This window comes from Urocitellus parryii, chromosome 1, assembly GCF_045843805.1.
Source record: "Urocitellus parryii isolate mUroPar1 chromosome 1, mUroPar1.hap1, whole genome shotgun sequence".
Lineage (NCBI taxonomy): Eukaryota > Metazoa > Chordata > Mammalia > Rodentia > Sciuridae > Urocitellus > Urocitellus parryii.
In genome coordinates, this window is record NC_135531.1 from 43,701,331 (window position 1) to 43,722,464 (window position 21,134).

The 21,134-nt window shown below is 39.3% G+C and overlaps 1 protein-coding gene across 1 annotated transcript in view; it reads right to left on the bottom strand.

The window, feature by feature from the left end:
• Window positions 1-21,134, bottom strand: part of Ankrd55 (ankyrin repeat domain 55) — a 73,054-nt gene that overhangs the window by 741 nt on the left and 51,179 nt on the right. The window contains exons 7-9 of the mRNA XM_026385952.2: window positions 15,474-15,641; window positions 10,520-11,184; window positions 1,640-1,732 (exon numbers count right to left, since the gene is read on the bottom strand). Coding sequence (XP_026241737.2) covers window positions 1,640-1,732; window positions 10,520-11,184; window positions 15,474-15,641 — 926 coding nt within the window. The remainder of the gene's footprint in view (window positions 1-1,639; window positions 1,733-10,519; window positions 11,185-15,473; window positions 15,642-21,134) is intronic.

Consider the following 21,134-nt stretch of genomic DNA (forward strand, 5'->3'; position numbering starts at 1 on the left):
CACGGCCTCACTGAGTTGCTTAGTGCCTCACTTTTTGCTGAGGCTGGCTTTGAACTCATGATCCTCCTTTCCAGCCTCCTGAGCTGCTGGGATCTTGTATTTCTTTTTCCTCGAGTTAAATTGGTCAGAGATCTTTGGCTTCTCTCTTGAAAGTTAATTGTGAAAGCAAACTTCTGGGCTTGGCCAAAGGAAACCTCTTTGGCTTTTCCAAGCCCCACCAGGATTCAAGACTGACTTCTTAACCAGATGTCTTTGTGGCTACAGTTCTTCTTAAAGATGGGCTCAGGTTTGAATTTGATGCAATAATTAAAAAGGACACAAAACCGGAACTCTGACTGATCCAATACTTGGATTTCACACAAATTAGGAAGGGCAGAAGAGCTGACCTGTCAGGTTCTAGTCTTCTGCTTCTTAACTCTGTGTGACTTTGAATAAAATACTCCACTACTCCTTAGTTCCTCATCTACAAAAAAAATGAGGTTGTACTAAGACCACATACTTTATTGTTTTTACCTAAAGAGTTCTAGAACTCTTGACTGGTCTCCTGCAAAATGTAGCCTGAGGGAAAGAGGACATATTGTCCTGTTTGCTCTGTGCAAACATGTGCCAAGTGTTTTACGTACATAAATATGTTATTTTATTTAGTCCTTCCAACCATTTTATCAGGCTCTCCCCTTGTTATAGCCACAGTTTGGAAAGTGAAATACAAAAAGGTTAAGGAACTTGTCTGAAATGGTTAGGACAGTTCTTAAATAATCTGACAATTAAGATATGAATGGCCTGTGGGGGGGTGAGGTGGGGGGAGACGGAGTGAGACAGCAGGCATGTGAGAGAGAAACAGGACAGGGTGGGGCAGGAAGACAAAGAAGGAAGGAAATTAGAATCCAGTGTGTTGCTTTTTTTGTGAGGAAAGGGAACTGACTTAGGATCCTGTAGTTTTGCTCCTGGCTCTGCTATTTACAACCTGGGTGTTGTTGGGGAAGTCATGTAACTCTTCTGAACTTGGTCTTACCATTTATATGATGGGAATAATAATATAACTGGCCTTAAAGTCCAGTATAAGGCTACATAAATTCAGAATCAATAGGTGTTATGCCTAGTAATCTACTTTATGGTAGGTATACCAGGTAATATTTAGACACTCAAATTTGAAGATCACTGGCCCATAGTATATATTAATATTTTATATTAGTGGGTTTTTTTGTGTAAAACACTATCAAATGTATCAAGAATGCCAAATAAATACATCAAATGATCTTGATGAACAGCATTCCTTTTGTTAGGAGTAGGTGCACTATGAGTTTAAAAGCGAAGCACATTTCTCTTTGTCTTATCCAGTAAGGAAATAAAAATCAAGAATTTTGAAAGTACCTTCTTAAAGATGTTAAGCAAAATAAACTTCTGGTTTGATTTTAGAGTTCAAACACAAACATTTCTGAAGGGAGGGAATACTCTTTTTTTAAGTTTTTATCCAAAATAAGAATTACTCATCTTTATTTTTATTCTTTGTTTTCCTCTAATTCACAAGTGTTAGTAGCTGATGTTCTTTCTCAAAATGAAAATAAGGTGAAATAACATTGGTTGCATCTAGACATGTTAACGCTTGCAAAGGAAGAATAGGAAGAGCCACGGTACTTACATTTTTGATCTGGTAGGGGAGCTAGGTTGTTTCGAGAGAAAGGAAGATCCCTGATTTTGGGTCTGTTTGGGGAGAGATGTTGAAAATTTTGTCCTGGGGACAAACATAATTGCATTAATTATTTGAGTCTCAACCAAGAGCAAGTTATAAAATCAGTGGAGGAGAGAATCATAAGAGTTTGTTAAGAGATCACTAAATTCAAGGTATAATAACAATGAAAATAATAATGACCACACTCCATTGCATTTCTGCTACATGCCACTCACTGTTTAGATGAAAATACATTGGAAATCATTTCTTGAATAAACTAGGTTAAATAAAATCTTATAAACAAGCATAGCTGGTCAATTTCTCTATAAAACTTAAGTTAGAAAAGGTGAAGGAAATATAGATTTGATATAGAATACCACATTTTCATTGCATCTTTTATGAATGAATGATAAGAAGGATATTTTCTCCCCAGAGCAGTGTTTCTCAACCCTGGTTGTACCTCCAAATGATTTGAGTTTTAATAAAATTACTGCTGACCTGGCTATACCCCAGGTCAATGAAATCAGAATCTCTGGAGGTAGGGCGTCGGATTGTCATTAGCTCTCTGGTGACGCAAATGTTCCACCAGGATTGTGAATCACTGACCTAGAAGACAGTTGGGTAAAGTGCTTAGGAAATCACTATTCTCCAACTCTGATGGTTGGCAGGGGTGTCCTGGAGCTGTGTGTGCCATTTGAACCTATTCCTGAGAGATGATGGCTACACTTTCAGGAATTTTGTGAGCTGGTTGATACTATCCTGGTGTTTTAAACTTGGCCATCAAGTGCAAGTTATTTCTACCACAAAAATAAGAAAGCACTGATTTTTCTCCTGGAGAGTCAGTTGTTAAAAATTCAACACTCAGTACTGACTATGAGAGATGGGTATCCCAGATGTCTGAAAATAGAAGGGAACATACAAAAGTTGTTGAAGTCCATTTTAAAAGTCGTTCAAATCCTATAATGAATAGGAGCTTTGGCTCTGAGGTCAGACAGGCTTAAGCTGCATTCCCTGCTTGCCCGGTTTCAGCTGTATCATCTTGGGTAAGTGACTAACCTCTCTAAACTCCGATTTCCTCAAATCTGAAATGGTGAAAATAATTGTAGCTTTTTCCAGTTGTCAAGAAGATTGAAAGGACAGGTGTAAAACCATGTACAAGGTAAAGCATTCCATCAACATTAGCAAAAAAGGACAAGTTGACCTTTTGCCTAGTAGTCTAGTAAGAAGGAACCTGAATCATCATAGCAATGCTCATGGAGTTTAAGTAGTCCTTATTATAAGAAAGGCAATAAAAAGAAAATATTAGCCAAGATCTGTCTTCATCTACTTATGTGAATCCAGTGGTAGATTGTGTAGGGGCAGTCACCTAAACAGTGTCATTTGTTGGAGACTGAGGAAAATTTCCAGTTACATTGGTGGATATTTTTCCATTATACTTTATTCCTTTAATTTTGGGAGTCAAATTACTGCAGGAGCCATAATTTATAAAGAAAACCTTCTTGAGTAGAATTATATTAAAACCCAAATCGGCTCATACCTTAATTGTCCATGAATGCATGAGCAGATATTTGCAAGGCTAAGAAATGAGATGTTGCTAATTATGGATGATGTTTATTAAGTGAACATTTACTATTATCAGGAAGTAGGTTAATTGCTATAGGCATCATCTTATTTAATTCTGACAACCAGCTTTCCTTGTGAGATAGGTACTAATCTCTTCCCCATTTTGTAAATGAGGAAGACCCTGTGGTTCGAAGGAGTTCTAAAATGTGCTCAAGTTCACATGCTGGGAAGTGACAGAGCCTAGACTCCAGGCCAGGTCTGTCTGACGCTAAAACCCATAATGTTCTGCTTCCCTAGGAGTCAAGCAATATTCTTAGGATGGGAGGAGTGGAAAAAGGGGCCTTGGCAGCAATTTGGGAGCTGGGAGGAGAATTCAACTTCATGTCATGCTGGTGTTTTGCTTGGTTGTGAGAGACAGGGTGGAGCCCTGCACAGCCCAGAGCTCTCTCTTGAAACAGGTAAACTTGGAGTTCTGAAGCCCCACAAATAGTGCCGTGAGTATGTGAGGGCGTCACAATAGAATAGAAGGTGCACTGAAGTCCACGTGTTCTCGAATCCCATAGCCCTTGCTTGTATGTCTGCTCTGCTACCTCCTCAGATCTCAATCAGCTAGTTTCTGCAAATCTCAATCTCTTCATCCATAAAATGGGAATAAAAGTCCTTCTTTTGGAGTGCAGAGGAAGGGGAAATACCCAACAAGGTGGAGCTATTTTTATTATGAAAAGTAAGGAAGAGTCACCACCTCTCTCCAGGGATCAGGGTGACCTTCAAATACAGGTGAGTTTTGAGCTGCCTCTTAAAAGATTGCAGGAACCAGTCACACGCGCACAGCAGTGAGGAGCTAAGATAACACAGAAGAAGACGTCATACAATGGAAAGGTAGCAGGTTTTCAGGGAACTGAGAGATATTCAAGGAACTGCAAAAGGGGATGGGTAGGGGATCTGAGATGGGAGGGGTGAGTTGAGAATGGGAAGCCAGGCCATGATAAGGGCTTTGTGTGCTCAGTTTAGGAATTTGGATTTTGTCCTGGAAAGATGCAAAGCTGCTGCTGATTTTAAACAAAGGGGCTACAAGATCCACCTGCCCAACAAGAAGAGTGCATTGCTCCTGGGATAATCTAGAAAATTCTGGAGAAGGAAGTTCTCCCTAGAGGGAGAAAGGAAGTGAGCACTTTCTTAGTTTTCTTGTGATGGCTTATAAATAACCAGGCTGGTAGAAAACACCACAGAGTTTTCTGTTCCATTTTCTCCGAAAACTGCTCACAATGAATTAAGCTGAGGTGCTCCAAATTCTGACTCATTAAGATAAGTGCTTCATCCTGAATCTCTCTACGTCTAGCCCATGGACAGGGCTCAATGCATGTTAAGTAATCGTCATTACAGCTAAATGTTCAGGGTTGCTGATATCAGCACAGGATAGTAGCTGCCCAGAATTCAAATAGTAGCACTGCTGGCCCATGCTATTTCTAGTGAACCTGGAACAGGAAAGGAAAAGATCCAAAGATAAAAGGACTATCCAAGCTCAAGATAGTGGAAAAATGATATGATTTACAGTATCCAATTGCTTTACCACAGTATTTTCACAGAAAATATAGTCTCAATATAGAAATCAGCTAAATTTCAACCTGTTTAGACTGACAACCACTTAAGTGAACCCTTTGATTGTAATGCAGAAGCCTCAGCAATTCTAAGAATCACATATCAAACGGGTCTGAAAATGTTCACAAAAACAAAATCCATAAGGCAGGGAACCTTCATTTTGGGGAAGACAATATAATTGATAAGAAAATTACATGGTAGGTAATTGGTATGCAAATCAACAAAACGAACTTTGAGATTTAAAGAGAAGAACACATGGTCACTGTGGTGATACCTTTCTATTTAGTAGCTCTTGGATCAAGCTCTGAATATATCACTAATTAACTAAGAGTTTGGAGCAAATCATTGAACTTTTTGTTCAACTTTCTAGGGCATGTTAATTGTAACTGGAAAAGGCCTCATGAGGCAAAATTTCTTTAAGCTTAATCTTAAAGAAAAATCTCTTAAAGAAAAAGAGACTTCTTTAGGGGGCTGGGGTTGTGGCTCAGTGGTAGAGCACTCACCTAGCATGCATGAGGCACTGGGTTCGATCCTCAGCACCACATAAATGTAAGGTGAAAATATTGTGTCCACTTAAACCTAAAAAATAAATATTAAAAAAAAAAAGACTTCTTTAGTCCATTTATACAGAGGGAATTTCATAAGAATATTCGTGTTATATTGGAAAATCTGGGAAGCCAAACACAAGGACAGGGTGACAGAACAATCTAGAGAGGAGCCATGGCAGAAAGCCATCTCCAGGCTGGAGGGATAAAGGGAGGAGATGGTATTACCAAGGCCCAGGAGCTAGTAGAAGCCAGAACCCCAGAGTGACAGGCTGTGTAGAGAGAGCTGGAGGAGGTGAGCCTATTGGAGATTCCATAGGAAACCAATGCTGCCTGAGACAACTGGTTTTCTTTTTCTATTCTTTATTTTCTGCCAGTGTCTTCTATTGGCCAAAACTATCTAGAAACTACCTGGCAAGGAGGGGGGGGGGCTAGAGGCATAGTTCTCTCAACAGCAGAAAAGGAGGAAGACACAAAGTTGGTACAAAGTTTTCCTTCCTCCTCTTTTCCCTTTCTTTTTATTTATTTATTTATTTGTTTAGACAGGAGGGTTGGTATGTTGAACAGGCTGGCATCAAATTGTTGGGCTCATGGGATCCTCCTCCCAAGTATGTGAGTGCACAGGCATGTGTTACTGCATCAGGTAAACACTCAATAATCATTTAGTGAGTAATTAGATAACTAAGACCCCTCGCATTTAAAAACTGTTATGTATGATTAGTGTCTAAGACAAAAGTCAATTTAAAGCTCAGTGGTAGACTACTTTTCTAGCATCATGAGGCCCGGGATTTGGTCCCCAGTCCCTTCCTCCACAAAAATAAAAAGCCAGTTTTACAATCATGTTAGCAAATCCATATCCTTGAAAGCTCATATATAGGCTGAAGACTCTTGGGAGATTTCTCTTATCATGACTCAGTTTTCTTGAATGCTTCCTAGTCATAATTAGCATAAATAAATAAATAGATTTTTAAATCCTGGCTGTAAAAATAAACACTTTGATATAAGCACAGCTAATTTCATTTTTTATCTCTCTATTTTTATTGGTGAGTTATAATTACACATAACACTGTAGTTTGTTATTACATATTTGTATATGTACATGACATAACAACATAATTTGGCCATTATCATTCCCCAGTACTTCCCTTTTCTTTCCCTTTATTCCTGGTCCCTTTCCTCTACTCTACTGATCTCCCTTTGATTTTCCTGAGACCTGCCCCTGCCACTTTTTTCTACCCTTTTCCCCCTCTTCCACATATGAGAGAAAATAAATGACCCTTGATTCCTGAGTTTGGCTTTTTTTTTTTTTTTTGCTTAATATAATATTCTCAAGTTTCATCAATTTTCCTGCAAATGATATAATTTCATTCTTCTTTATGGCTGAATAAAACTCCATTGTGTATACATATCACACTTTCTTTATTCTTTTGTCTGTTGATGGGCACCTAGGCTGGTTCCATAATTCTGTTATTGTAAATTGTGCTGCGCTAACCATGGGTATGAATGTATCTCTATAATATGCTGACATTAATTCTGTAGGATAAATAAGCACAAATGATTTCTTAAGAAAGCCTTGGAAACTTTCACTTCTCCTTTGTGCCAGTCTGCTGCTCTGGGACTTTTCTAGTTACTTTGTTGGAGACCAAGCAAATCCTCAACCAAATTTATCAAATGTCCATTTATTTCAAATAACACAGAAACTTTTGGATGACACATGAGGCAAAATCTCTCTATTAGTTTTCTATCCAATCTCTACTCCTTCTCCCTTAAAAACAAATTCAGCCAGACATGGTGGTGCACACCTGTATTCCAGCTGAAATTATTCCTATAATTCAGAAGATTGAGGCAGGAAAATTGCAAGTTTGAAATCAGTCTGGGAAATTTAGAAAGACCTTGCAAAAATAAGGACTGGGAATATAGCTCAGCAGTAGAGGTCTTGCCTAGCATGTGTGAGAATCTGACTTCAACCCCAGGTGTGCAAAACAAAACCAAAAAATACTACACAGAAATCCATTTTGGGGGAGACAGTGAGGTGCCCAGCTAAAATACTACAATTCTCAGTCTTCTTTGCAATGTGAGGGAAGGTTGGCCAATTAAATGCAAATAGCAGTGTGAGCCTTATGACACTTCATAATGGGAGCTGGTTTAGTTGGGGGACATGTGTTCCCCTACCCTTACTTCTTCCTGCATCATCAGCTATTGACTGGGAAGTGATCTGGAGGGTAGAAACCATATGTTAGGCTGTGGAACATGCAGTCACCAAAAATCTGCAAAACGCATACCATACTTCATATTTCTTTCCCAGGAAAGTAACCCCAGCCTTTGTTCCATAGACCTCAACCTTTTGCCTGGCCATCTTGCAATTGTAAGTAAGTATAGAAGCATCCTTCAAGGACCCTAGGGCCAGTTGCAAGAATGTAACCACCAAAAGAATAAGGCCTCAGTCTCCAAGACTCCATGGGAGGACAGAATCCTAACCTTGGTAATTACAAGTCCACAAACACAGCTTCCCTAGTCTCACACTAAGCACAGTTTACCATAGTTGTTGTTGTGTATGCCAGAGGCTGAGGCAACAGTTCAAGAGTTCAAGATCAAAAACAACAAAAACTACATTATTATGTCTCTAACTCTGGGCCCTCGGGCTTTCCCTTGCTCTTAGCTGATTTTTTTTTTTTAATCACTAATTTTGAAGTCCATGCAGTTCATGTAGTTGAGCAATATATTAATAGTCTCCCATTAGCTATGCTGACACCTCTCTTGTGTGGTTTTTGATAATGGTTGCCCAGGTTGCTTTTTAGGGACTTGAAGGCTGCTTTTGTTGAAATCACTGACTTCATATAGGCCTATGCAGGTATTTGATGGGTGACCTTTTGATGTCACAAGGCCAAAAATTCCCTTTACATCATGCTAATGCCTCAATTTTCTAAACATGTGTCCCATGAAGATCCATGAAGTTTGATTGTGCACAGGCAGATTGTGTGACTTTACCTCCAATCACTTTTCCCCATGTCTCAAATCAGCCTGCTTCTTTACCCCATAAATATCCCCAAACCCTATTCTCAGGGTGGCGGATTTGAGATTTCAGTTTCTTACTTCCTCTATGCTTGGCTGCCTTGTGGATAAATTCTCTTTTGCACTTGTTTCAGTGATTGGCATACTGTACATTGGAAAAAATGTGCCTGATTTGGTAACAAATGCAATAAACTTCTATGTATTTAACCCACTATGACTGGGTTTCTGCTATAGGTAGCTAAACCCAATCCTAAATTGATAGAAAAGACAGTTTAAGGCTGTCCTTGGAACAGAAGGAGAATAAGACCTTAAAAATCTCAAAAGATTTTTAAAAAGAGAAGTTATTAGCTTGCTCAGGATATGACTAACTCAAGAAAGCAGGCTAGGTTATGCCCTAGAGGCCACTAAAGTGTTAAAAGGTAGCAAAACCATGTGTTCCCTTCCTCATCCTTCTGCAGAAAAAAAATGCAAAAATATTACCCATGTCACCAGCCAAATCCTTTAGTGTTTTGCAGAGGAAGCAAAACCTTGAGTGGAGTTTTTCCCAGATATAGGAAATAACCTTTATGTGCTAATCCATATTTATCCTGCTTTTAAATATGTAGCAATATATGTGAGGGGAAGCATTTTCTACTTCAAAGTCTTCATGCACTAGCCATATGTCAATGAGAGAAGAGAGTTAAACATGCTGTATATTAAACAGGGAAGAATGTTCCTCATCCTAAAAGAAATGTGGGCCTCCACTACTTTTTAAAATACATTGCTCTCTTTGTGTTTTGTTTTTCTACGTTTGACAGAAATATGGGTCCAAGAAACACATCATTTTCTTTCTTAACCCTACCATAACAACAGTAACATAATGATAAGGAGTAAGTGGTGCAGACCGAGTTGAACTGGGGTCAGTGGAAGCCCAGGGTACAGTGATTACTCAGATCCAACCAATTATTACCACATGGGAATTTGTATTCAGTGCTGTCAGATTTTTTATATTTCTTAAGAGAAACTAGAAATTTTCAGTTTGTATGTAAAATGTCCTAAGTTTTAAATATTGACCATTAATTCATTTAAAATTCAACAAGGCATTATGTAACTGAACAGATTTTGAAAGCTATTTTTGCAGCACCCAAAGTTCCTAGCCTCTAGGGTGCATCAGAATCACCTATGCAATAAAAAATAAATTACTTAGTGTGATGTATTTATTTATGAGGAGGGGAACGTACTCATTTATTTGTGTATAAAAATAAAAAATTTTAAGTGGGATATGTCATATTTTTAAAAGGGTATGAACACATTTTGTATGTAAGTGCAGATATGTATGTGTGCAAAATATTTCTGGAAAGATAAAACATTAATGATATTGGTAGCTTTGGATGAGGGGCACTGGGTAGCTGAGGGAAGAGGCAGAGAGGAGAACTTTTGTGTAATCCTTTGGTACTCTGAGACTTAACCATAAATGTGCAAATGTGTTACATTTCTTCATGCATACAAACAAGGCATTGCCTCCCCCCCCCCCCCTCGCCAAGATTTTGGTTTAGTAGGTCTGGGGTGAGGATTCAGTACCTAATTTTAAAACAGAAAATCATGTGAATCATCCTCTCAGGGGTGATTCTGCCACATATTGGGGTTAAGAATCTTTTTTTTTCCTTTGGCAGGCAGTGGGAGGGGGAGTACTGGGGATTGAACTCACGGGCATTCAACCCCTGAGCCTAGCCCTAGTCTGTATCTCATTTAGAGACAGAGTCTCACTGAGTTGCTTAGCTCCTTGCTTTTTCTGAGGCTGGCTTTGAACTCTCCATCCTCCTGCCTCCAGTCTCCAAAGCTGCTGGGATTAGATGTGTGCGCCACTGCGCCCAGCTAAGAATCCTTTTTAATGGAAAGGGTACTACTTCTGCTCCAATCTGGCAGACCTCACACGTATTTGTTGGGAAGATAAAAATGCACAAAACACATTTTTTCCTTGATTGCTGTCAGGGTGGAAAAGCAGAATATTTTCATAACCTATAAATCTCCAGCGTTTTACTCTTGACCTGCCTTCTTGGCTACCGAGTTTCTAATTCCTAACCTAGAACTGCACAGATACTTCCTGTGTAGAGACTGCCAGGAATGAAGAGGATGAAATCAAGGACATTACCTGGTGAAGGGTTGTGTAGATGAGGAAGGTGTGTAGGCCCAGATTGCTCCTGGTGACCAGGCCGGCCAGCGAGCAGCCTGTCCAGCAGCTTATCCGAGGAAGACACAGTCCACGCTTTGTAGGAGAACACCTGACTAGAGTCACCTCTCCAGGGGTTATCTAACAACAGCTGGCAGCCAGTCTTGTTATTTAGTAAATCCTGTTCGCTTCGGCTTTTCTGTGATCGTTGGGTGGTGTGCTGAGTGCCAGAGCTCAGGCCAACGAGGGAAGTGGTTCCATGGGAGGCGGTCAGGAAGTTATTGCCCAGTGTGATAGGTGGCAGACTCTGTGTTCTGATTGGTGGAAGCCCTTTACGGACCAGAGGTTTCTTTTCTGGCAAGAGATACTTTGAATTCTCTGAGGTCCTCTTCTTAAAGTCAACCATCGCCACCTGGTCACCAGGCTGTTCTTGGCAGTTAGTATCCCCGATGCTGTCAAAGGTGGTGATGATGTCATCGACTTCCGAGGTGTCCTCCCCCCTGTGTCGGTCCCTGCTGTGATCCTTCTGATGGGCTTTCGGATCTTCTTTCTTGTTTTTGCAGAAGATTTGGTTGAGCATGCTGAACCGTCCCTCCTTCTTCTGGGGGTGACTGCTCTGGGAGGGAAGGGGTCGAGCAGGCTCTGCTCTATGGAAATATCAAAGGATAAGGATGGTATGTGAGGACAGGAAGTGGAAATATTGTTGATCAAAACACTGACCTCCAGTATTCCATCTGCTTGGTCAGATTGTTTGTGATCATCCACGGATACCCCCAAAGACCTCTCAAGTAAAAGGTGCTATGCAAGAACCCTCAGCCTTTAAACCCCCTTGCAGAAGGGGTTCCTTGTCACTTCAGTCCCCTGCTTGCTCCTTCATGGAACACCCTTATGAAATCCACCCTAGGTAATCTGTTTTCACTAGGAGATAAATTAAGCTGGAAACAGCTTCAAGTCTTAACTGTTCAATAGCAGAACAGCTTTGCCCAGTGTGGTGGCACATGCCTGTAGGAGGATTGCAAGTTCAAGGCCAGCCTCAGAAATTTAGCCAGGCTCTAAGCACTAGGTAAGACCCTGTCTCAGAATGAAAAACAAAAAGGGCTGGAGATATGGCTCAGTGGTAAAGCACCCCTGGGTTTAATCCCCAGTGTAAAAAAAAAAAAAAAAAAAAAAAAAAGGACAGACAAGCTGTAAGTGAAGAGATAAAGGCCAGGGGTTTAATTCAGGCCTCACCTCGCAGAAGGTGAAAGTTGCAGAGGTGGGGAGAATGTGCTTTTCCTCTTTCTGTGAAGAGGATCCCAGGGAATCTGGACAGAGCACCAACCTTATGCACCCCAGAAACTTTGCCCATTTTATGCTATTTGTATTTTCTTTTCTTTTTCTTTCTTTCTTTTTGTTTCACTTTTTGCTAAATTTGCTGTTGGAAATACTAAAACACTTTAAAAAGTGTACTAAAGGAGACAGGAGAGCAACCTTAGTCTGAGCTCCAGCTAAAGAGGAAATGTGCATGTCAGGGGTTGGGTGTGATAGTAGAAGAAAAGTGAACAATACCTGTGGGCAGGCAAATTCTAAAGGAAAAAGGTCAGCAATTGTTGATGGCTCTACTTATGGCAAGAGTTTCTCGGAGGCACTATTCTGTTTTTGTTCCTTGGAAAATTGTTATTCTCTTTTGAGGCCGCAAGAGTTATTGCTTTCTGCAGTATGAATGAATGATGAAACTGGCCCACACACATGGCCCCTAAGAGTCAGATTGCAGCATGACTCTTTGGAGTGACATATTGTAATCTATAATTTGAAAAACATCACCACTTATTTTGGGTGCATATATCAATGCTTTTCTTACAGGTCACATAGTACGTGATTCAATCATTGTTCCCATGGTGTATTTTTATTTCCATTCTTTCACCTTCCAATATGCATTTTGAAATATTGAGCATAGGTTCTGAATTCCTGATACAACCAGAAGAAGTCCTGGGATCTCTGACATTCTCTATATGCTCCCACACAGAATAGGTTCCTATGCTAATTAATGCTATTTTAGTATCTCCTACTACCACCTCCTTCTCTTGTTACAGGCTGTGCTTTAGGCCAGCAAGTCTCAAAGTATGGTCCACTGAAATCCAGGGGAGGAGTCCCCAAGAATCTTTGGGAGTTTCCATGCAGGTTACACTACACTAGTAATAATACCAACATGTCAGGTCATTTACCTTTTTAACTGCCTGTATACCTGTAGTGCAATGGATGTTGTGGGTAAAGCTGTGGGCACCTTAGCACAAATCAGGACAATAGTGACATCAATGCAGTTAAAAATAGAAAGCCACTTAATTTAGTATTGTCCTATTGAGGTAAGAAAAAGTTATTAAGCTGATTAAATATTTACCCCTGAGTATACATTATTTGACAAAATGAGAAAACTCAAGAGCTCTTCTGCTATATACTGAGGCTTGATGGTTATCTTGAGGTAAAGCACATGGGGCATTGTTTGGGTTGCCAACAGAACAAGTCACTTTTTTTCATGGAACACTATTTTTATGACCAGCAGTCAAACAACAGTGATGTGGGGTTGGGTATTTTCTGATATTTTCTCCAACAAAAATAAAGTGAAATACATAGAAACAGAGAATAGAAATGTGGAAATCAGAGGTGAGGGTGGAGTCCAGGGTAGGGATGCGGAGATACAACCAATGGGTACAAAGTTTAGAGTATGTATAATTAATAAGTTTACCATGAGGACTATAGCTAATAATATTTATGTAGCTTTCTGTGACTGTGATGAAATACCTGACATAAACATGTTAAAAGGAGGAAAGGTTTATTTTGGCCATTATTTTAGATGTTTCAGTACACAGTCATTTTACTTTGTTGCTTTGAGTCTGTGATGGCATAGTATACCATGGGAACAGTACGTGATAGAGGAAACTGATCACTTCATGGTGGCTAGGATGCAAAGAGAGAGGAAGAGGCTGGGGTCCCAATATCTCCTTCAAGACCATGTTCCTAGTGACCTAACTTCCTTTCACTAAGACCTACCTCTTTAAAGTTCTGCCACCTCCCAACAGCACCATAGTCTGGGGACCAAGTCTCCAAAACATAGGGCCTTCAGGGTACATTCAAGATTCAAACTATAGCAATATTTTTTGTATTATATAGTGGAAATGTCTAAGAGAATAGAATTTAGGTATTCTTACCACGTACACACACACACACACACACACACACACACACAAGGTAACTGTAAAATGAAGGATATGTTAAGTGACTTGACCAGTAGTTAACTGTACTATAAATATGCATATTAAACATCATATTATATACCTTAAGTATACAATAAGGATACATTAAAAATGCACAAAGGGAACTTGTAATTCAAGGTAAAGACCTGGCTATTATTGTTGCCAATGACAAAAGTCTAGCTTTTAAGTAAAAATTAGGATTTTGGGAAACTTGTATTCATTCTGTAAGCTTGATGGCATTTCAATATATAAAGGCTTTTATGAGGAGATCATTAGTGGTACTAACAAATATGACTTTTTGATATTGTCTAATAAAATATGTCATTTAAAAAGTTCTTCATAACTAAGTGAACCAATATTTTCCAAATAAGCAATTTAAGAGGCTATAAATCATGCTTGGGTATAAGAACCATTAAAGTGTAAGCGTCAAATATAGTAATGGATTCTAATGTAATAAAGTCTAAAAAAATTCATTAATATGCTGATAGAGTCCCTATTGTAGCTAACCATTAGGATACAACTACTTGTCAAGTTCTGCTATAATATCAAAGAAAAATATTCACAATGATCTAAAAGGCTATTGAAATACTCCTCCTTTTCCATTGACTTATCTATGTGAGGCCAGATTGTCTTTAAATATTTCAACCAGAGGCTGAGGCAGGAGGATTGTGTGTTCAAAGCCAGCCTCAGCAACTTACTGAGGCCCTAAGCAACTCAGTGATATCCTGCCTCTAAATAAAATATAAAAAAGGGGTGAGGATATGGCTCAGTGGGTAAGTGCCCCTGGGTTCAGTCCCCAGTACCAAAAAAAGAAAAAAAAATACTTCAACCAAAACATCATATCATATCAGATTGAATGCAGAAGTAGATGTGGTAACCCAGCTGTATTCTACTAGGTTTTTATTAAGATATCAAAGAAATTGGCTAAAAATGTGAAAAATGTTGCTTCTCTTATTTAAAAAAAATAGAATATTTGGAAATTAGAAAAAAATAATTGTTTTTAACTAAAATTTGCATTTGTGTTAACATGTAAATGCCATGGGTTGTTTATTACTTTAAATGAATTACTAAATAAAACCAATTGTTAAAAATTGGTTTTAATTTTTTGAATTAAACCCAAGGGCACTTAGCCAGTGAGCCATAGTCCCAGACTTTTGTTTATTTTTTATTTCGAGACAGAGTGGTGCTAAATTGCTTAGGGCCTGGCTAAGTTGCTGAAGCTGGCTTTGAACTTTCCATCCTCTTGCCTCAACCTCCCCAGCTGCTGGGATTACAGGCGCAGACCACCCACCACTCCTGGCCTGTTTTAATTTTTAATGCCATAAATACTGATAGGTGTAGCTCACATAAATCAAACCTCTTTGGGGTCCTCAACAATTTTTGAAGATATATAAAGTCCTTGAGAACAGAAACTTTGAGAACTGCTAGTTTAGGTAAAAGGAGGATTAAAAGGAGAAAGCATAAAGGGAAGAGGAAAAAGAAAGAAGAGTCAAGGTCCATTAGCATTAGGCTGATGGGTTCAGACTTATTACTCCTGTTTTGTTCCACCTAATGGAGACCGTTTCACTCTAATAGTAGATAACAGTAAACTTGATGGTGAAATTATCAACTATTATATTATTATAATAATATTAAGCCATTAGAAAACTCATCAACTTCATAAGCCTTTGAGAGGAGGAAGCAGATGAGTGCCCACAGATGCGCACCTGCTCTCCTGGGAGAGGAGCCTGACACAGGCCGTGTGACCACAGTGCAGGGCGTAGGCCAGCGGTGTGCTCTCGTTGATGTCCCGCAGGTTGCTGTCCATGCCCAACTCCAGCAGCGATTGGACACATTCTGCCTTGCCTGCCGCTGCAGCCCAGTGCAGGGGTGTCCTGGAGGAACCACACGGGGGAAAAGCACAAGTGTCTAAGCTCAAGAATGGAACAGGCTGTGGGCCTGCAGCAGCTCCTACCCCAACTCAGGTTGAAGGAGCAAAATCCTGTTGCTATTTATAGTATGGAAATAGTATCCGTGAACTGGTCCTGAGGATGATGGGTGTACCCGCAGGAGCCTCTCCTCAAGCTCCAAACATTGGCTTTCCCTCTCCTCTGGCCTTTCTGAGAATTTCCTGGAGGAGGAAGTAGCGGGTCAAAGGTTAGGCACCGTCTTCAGGCTCTTACATGGTGCCCAACTGTCTTCCAGGAAGACTGGCTGCAGTGTGCCCTCTCACAGCAGGACCTTTTTCCTCTTCTTATCACCATGTTTAACATTTTTTTTTTTTGCCAGATTGGGGGGCAAAATGATGCTTTCCTCTTGTTTTCCTTTGCATTCATTTAATAGTAAGTTTGAACTTTTGCAATATGCTTATGAGCTATTTGAATTTTTTCATTGAGGTGACTCTTAATGCCCTTCGTCCAGTTTTCTATTGGTGAATTCATGTTTTTCTTACTAATTTGTATGGGCTCTTTATATATTAAAGACACTGATCTTTTACAGATTATTCTTATGCATATATTTTCTTGAATTTGTTACTTAAGGTTTGATTTTTCCAAAAAGTATTTTTTAAAACAATCACATTTAGTTACTTTTTAATTTTTTTTTTTTTGGTATCTTGCATGATATTATGCTTAGAAAGCGCTTTATTAGCTAGAAGGTAGATATTCAACAGTATTTAAACAGTTATTAGATAGCAAAACTAACATTTTCTTAAGAAAATAAAAAGAAAAGCCAGAAACTAGGAAAAAAGTCTTTGCAAATCATACATACAACAAAGGGCTTTGTAATTAGGGCAAAATCTTTCAGAACTGAACAATAAGAAAAAAAACCCATTTTGAAAAGACAAATCAAAGAAGATGTCTGGATAGTAAATAAGCACATGAAGAGGCGCTCAATATCATTTTTCATTAGAAAGATGCAAATTAAAGCCACAATGAGATTCTGTTACACACCTATTAAAATGGCTAAAATAAGGAAAACCAAATAATAACAAAACAAAGCCTGACAATCGCAGGTGCTTGTGAAGATGTGGAGCAACTAGAAATTTGATTCATTTCTGGTGGAAATGTAAAATGGTTAACAGCCACTCTGGAAAACAGTCTGGCAGTCCCTTCTAAAGTTAAGCATATACTGATCCTATGAATCAGAAATCCCACTTCTACATGCTGATTTAGAGAAATGAAAATTTACATTAATCAAAAACCCATTCTTAATGTTTACAGCAGCTTTATCCTAATTGTCAAAAGCTGGAAACAACCCAGTGTCCTTCAGGAGATCCATGGGTTAAAAAAAAAAAAATGTGGCTCACTTATAAAGAACATACTACTGATATGTGCAACAATATAGATGAATTTTAATGCGTTCTGCTGGGTGACCTAAATTGATCTAAAAAAATTAAATGGTGTATATATATTGAGCTTCTCTAATTCAAAAATCTTAAATCTGAAATGCTTCAAACTCTGCAATTTTCTGAGCACCATTATGATGCCCCAAATGGACATTTCCATACCTGGTTCCATCTGAAAGGTTATGGTCATAATGCAGGTGCACTAAAATTACTTTCAGCCTGGGTGTATAAAAATTAACAAATTACAGGCATTCACAGAGTGGTGCATGCCTATAGTCCCAGTGGCTTGGGAGGCTGAGGCAGGAGGATCACAAGTTCAAAGCTAGCTCAGCAACTTAGAGAGGCCCTAAGCAACTCCCTAAGCAACTTAGTGAGAGCTTGTCTTTAAAAAAAAAAAAAAAAAAAAAAAAAAAAAAGGCTGGGGATGTTACTTAGTGGTTAAGTACCCATGTGTTCAATTCTTGGTGCCAAATAAATAAAGAAATATAAACAAATTTGTGAGTTTAGATCTGAATCCCATCCCAAGATATCTTACTATATATAGGTAAGTATTCCAAAATTAAAAAAAAAAAAACATAATCAGAAATCTGAAACACTTCTGATCCTCAGCATTTTGGCTAAGGGATATATAACCTGTATTTCCATATATGTGACATTCTGGGAAAGACAAAACTATAGGGACAGAGAACTCATCAGTGGTTGCCAAGGCTTAGGATGGGAGAGGAACTAACTATAAAAGGAAAACTTTTATAGTGATCAACATGAGTTTATGTTGGAGTTGATGGCGTTTGTTTTGAAATTTGTTTGTGGTAGTTATATGAATCTACTCATGTTAAAATTTATAGATTCATACATTAAAAAAAAGAGTAAATTTTTCTGGATGGATATAAGAAGAAAACCAGTATTTTTTTTTCTAGATATATTTGGACTAAAAATAAAAAGTGTGTGCTTCTAGATGCATGTTTTGGCATGTGCAGTGAGGTATGGAGTCAAACTGTTTTTCCAATATGTGGCCCACTTTTCTGAACATCACTTATTAATGAGGTGGTATCATATTTGGAGATACAGAACTATACTCATAGTTTTCTACCCTTTCTCCTTCCCTTGTTTAAGGGGATGATTGACTTTGTACTTAACCTCGGGGGAGGGATGTGATGGGGTCGAAAAGAGAAGTCAGTTTCCAAAAGTCAAGTTCAAAACTAACTGCAGATCTGGAGCGAAGACAAAATATTTAGCTGAACCTATAAAGAGAGATGGCTGGAAAGAGAACCCCCCTCAGCTGTGTGATAAGACGGTGATAAGAGCATGAAGGACTTTGGGATTCCAGGGCAACGGGGGCCAGAGTATCATTTCCTTGGTGGAGGCCCTGGGAGGGATGGCCCAGCATGACTCTGGTGTGTCTCGGCAGTGGGATCCTTGGCAGCCCAAGGTCACTGTACTGTCAAGCACAGCCTGGTAACAGCTGAATGTCATCAGACCTGAAAGAACAAGGGCAAAAGATGAGGTGTACCATCATCCGCCTCTGTCCCTATGCATCTTGGTACTCCCCCGAAATTCCAGAACCATGGCGCAATAAGGAAAAGTGGGGCCTGAGAAAGAGGGAGGTGAACTGGGTTTACCACCACTCTACTGAGATGATTCAAAACCAGAAGTTAGGTTAATTTACAGATGATAACAATCAGTATAACTTTCTAAAATCTGGGTCGTCGTAACATGACATTGATACTTGACATAGTAAATATGCAATCCTTTCCCTTTCTGTTGGTGAGGGAGGAGGGTACTGGGATTGAACCAGGGACACTCTATCACTGAGCCACATCCCATCATCAGCCCTATTGATTTTTTATTTTGAGACAGGATTTCGCTGAGTTGCTTGGGGCCTCACTGAATTCCTGAGATTCTCCTGCCTTCATCTCCAGTGTCACTGGGATTTCAGGCATGAGCCACAACGTTCTGCTCATCCTTTCCTCTTATATATACAATAAACTCCCTAAGGGAAGGAAATGGAGCATTTCACATGGTGTTGCTTCTAGCACCTAGCACATTGCCTGGCATATTTAGGAGCTCATTAAAAATAGTCAATAAAGGGAAACATTTATGATAATGCTTTTTGTATTATACTAATGACACAATAATTCTGGGTAATATTAGACTAATTTTTTTAAAAAAAAATTTCTATAGGTAGAAATGAGAATTTAGACTACTTGATTTTGTACCTATCCCAGTGGGTTTTTAAGTGTTTCTCATGTTCAGCAAATACTTTTATCTGAAAGAGAAGTTTGAGAGGCTATGTCTTAATTCTGAAGCATATAGAAAGTCAACCTGTTGGAAGAGAGTTGCTTCTTTGCAGATTATATTTACTCTGAAGAAATGTGCCTTAACTGTAGTTTTATGATGCTCTGTGCCTATATGTTACTATCTTTGGAAACTATGGACCTGCAATTGCTTGGAAGTTGTCACCAGGAGATCAGAGAAGATCCTGAAGATGGAAGAAGATGAATAACCTTAGTCACCAGGCCATTCTGAAAAATACTGTGAGGAGGATCTGGACATTCAGTTCTATACTTGGCTTGTTCAGGATGGAGTAAACCATATTTGGGCTGACATACTGGTGTTATACCAGCGTGCTCTGATTTTTTTTTTCTGGGGGGATGGGGCAGGATGGAGACAGGCAAAGGGAAAAATGACATCCTTATGAATGGGGTCTCCCATGAAGAGAATGGTTATCCCTCCTGTCATTCACTCTGGAAATGGGCCAATCCTGGGTAAGGAAAGGAGGAGATGGGAGGCCTTGGGCTAAGATCCCAGCCCTGGGCTGAAGGGCACTTCTGAGAGGCCCAAGTGACCTCTCTGGCATGGGTGGTAAAATTAGACTAATAATATTGTTAGTCTATTAATAATATTAGACTGCTGGCTGGGCAGAAAAGTATTTACAGTCGGGTATTTGTCAAGGGGCCTGGATTAGAATGTTTGGAGAGCATCCATGTATACAAGATAGTCCCATAGTTCCCCCAAATAGTTCATGCTCTCAACTAAACACCCCCCCTTCTTGTTATGCTACAGTAGCAATTGTATAATACTTAATAGGGCCACATATTCAGTGATCAATAACTTTGTGTATTTGAAGGAGGCAGATATGATTTGTCCCATTCTATGTGTGAGAGGTCTCCAGACAATATTTATTTTAAAACCAGCTGAGGCACCTCCTATCTAAAGAATATATTGTCAATAAATTCATTAGTTGAAGAGTTGGACATTGATCTACTCAGGCTTACCAACATGTGAAAATTCACTTGGAAGTTTTGTGAAATATTCCTTACAATGATTGCAAAGACAGGATGGTTTTAATTCCTCTGATCACTACCATGGAAGAAGTCCAGAAGAATAGGGTGGAAAACTAACCTTGTTTTGATAATAAATGAGGGGTACATACAGAAAACTTCTGATAAATATACCGAGGGTCTTTGTGGCAAACCTGTATCACCTGATTTCAAATCATCTAAGCTATAGTTCCTTTCTTATCTCTAAGCTTCAGGGGAGTCCTGCAAACATAGCACACTATTCCACTTATCATAGTGGGAACTGAAGGTCAGGGCCTATGATCTAGAAGAAATTCATCAGAGAAAAGCATTGGACTGATATAGTGGTCTCTGGATGGCAAGAGACGATGAGTGTAAGGCTGTAGCATTGGTTGGAGTATCAATAGCCAAGGGATGGGTTATAAAACATGGGAACATTCCCCAGAGAATGCCCTGACATATGCAGGAAGGAGAACTTGGTAGAAGAATGTCCAATCAGAGACTCTGCGCCTGATAGAAGAAAAAGTTGGCTCTCATCTACATATTGTGGGGTCCGGCTCCAAATTCCTTAATAGGACACCCATAGCACAAGAGTTAATAACTAGAATCAACAAATGGGACTTACTCAAACTAAAAAGTTTTTTCTCAGCAGGAGAAACAATAAGAGAGGTAAATAGGAAGCCTACATCCTGGGAGCAAATCTTTACTCCTCACACTTCAGATAGAGCCCTAATATCCAGAGT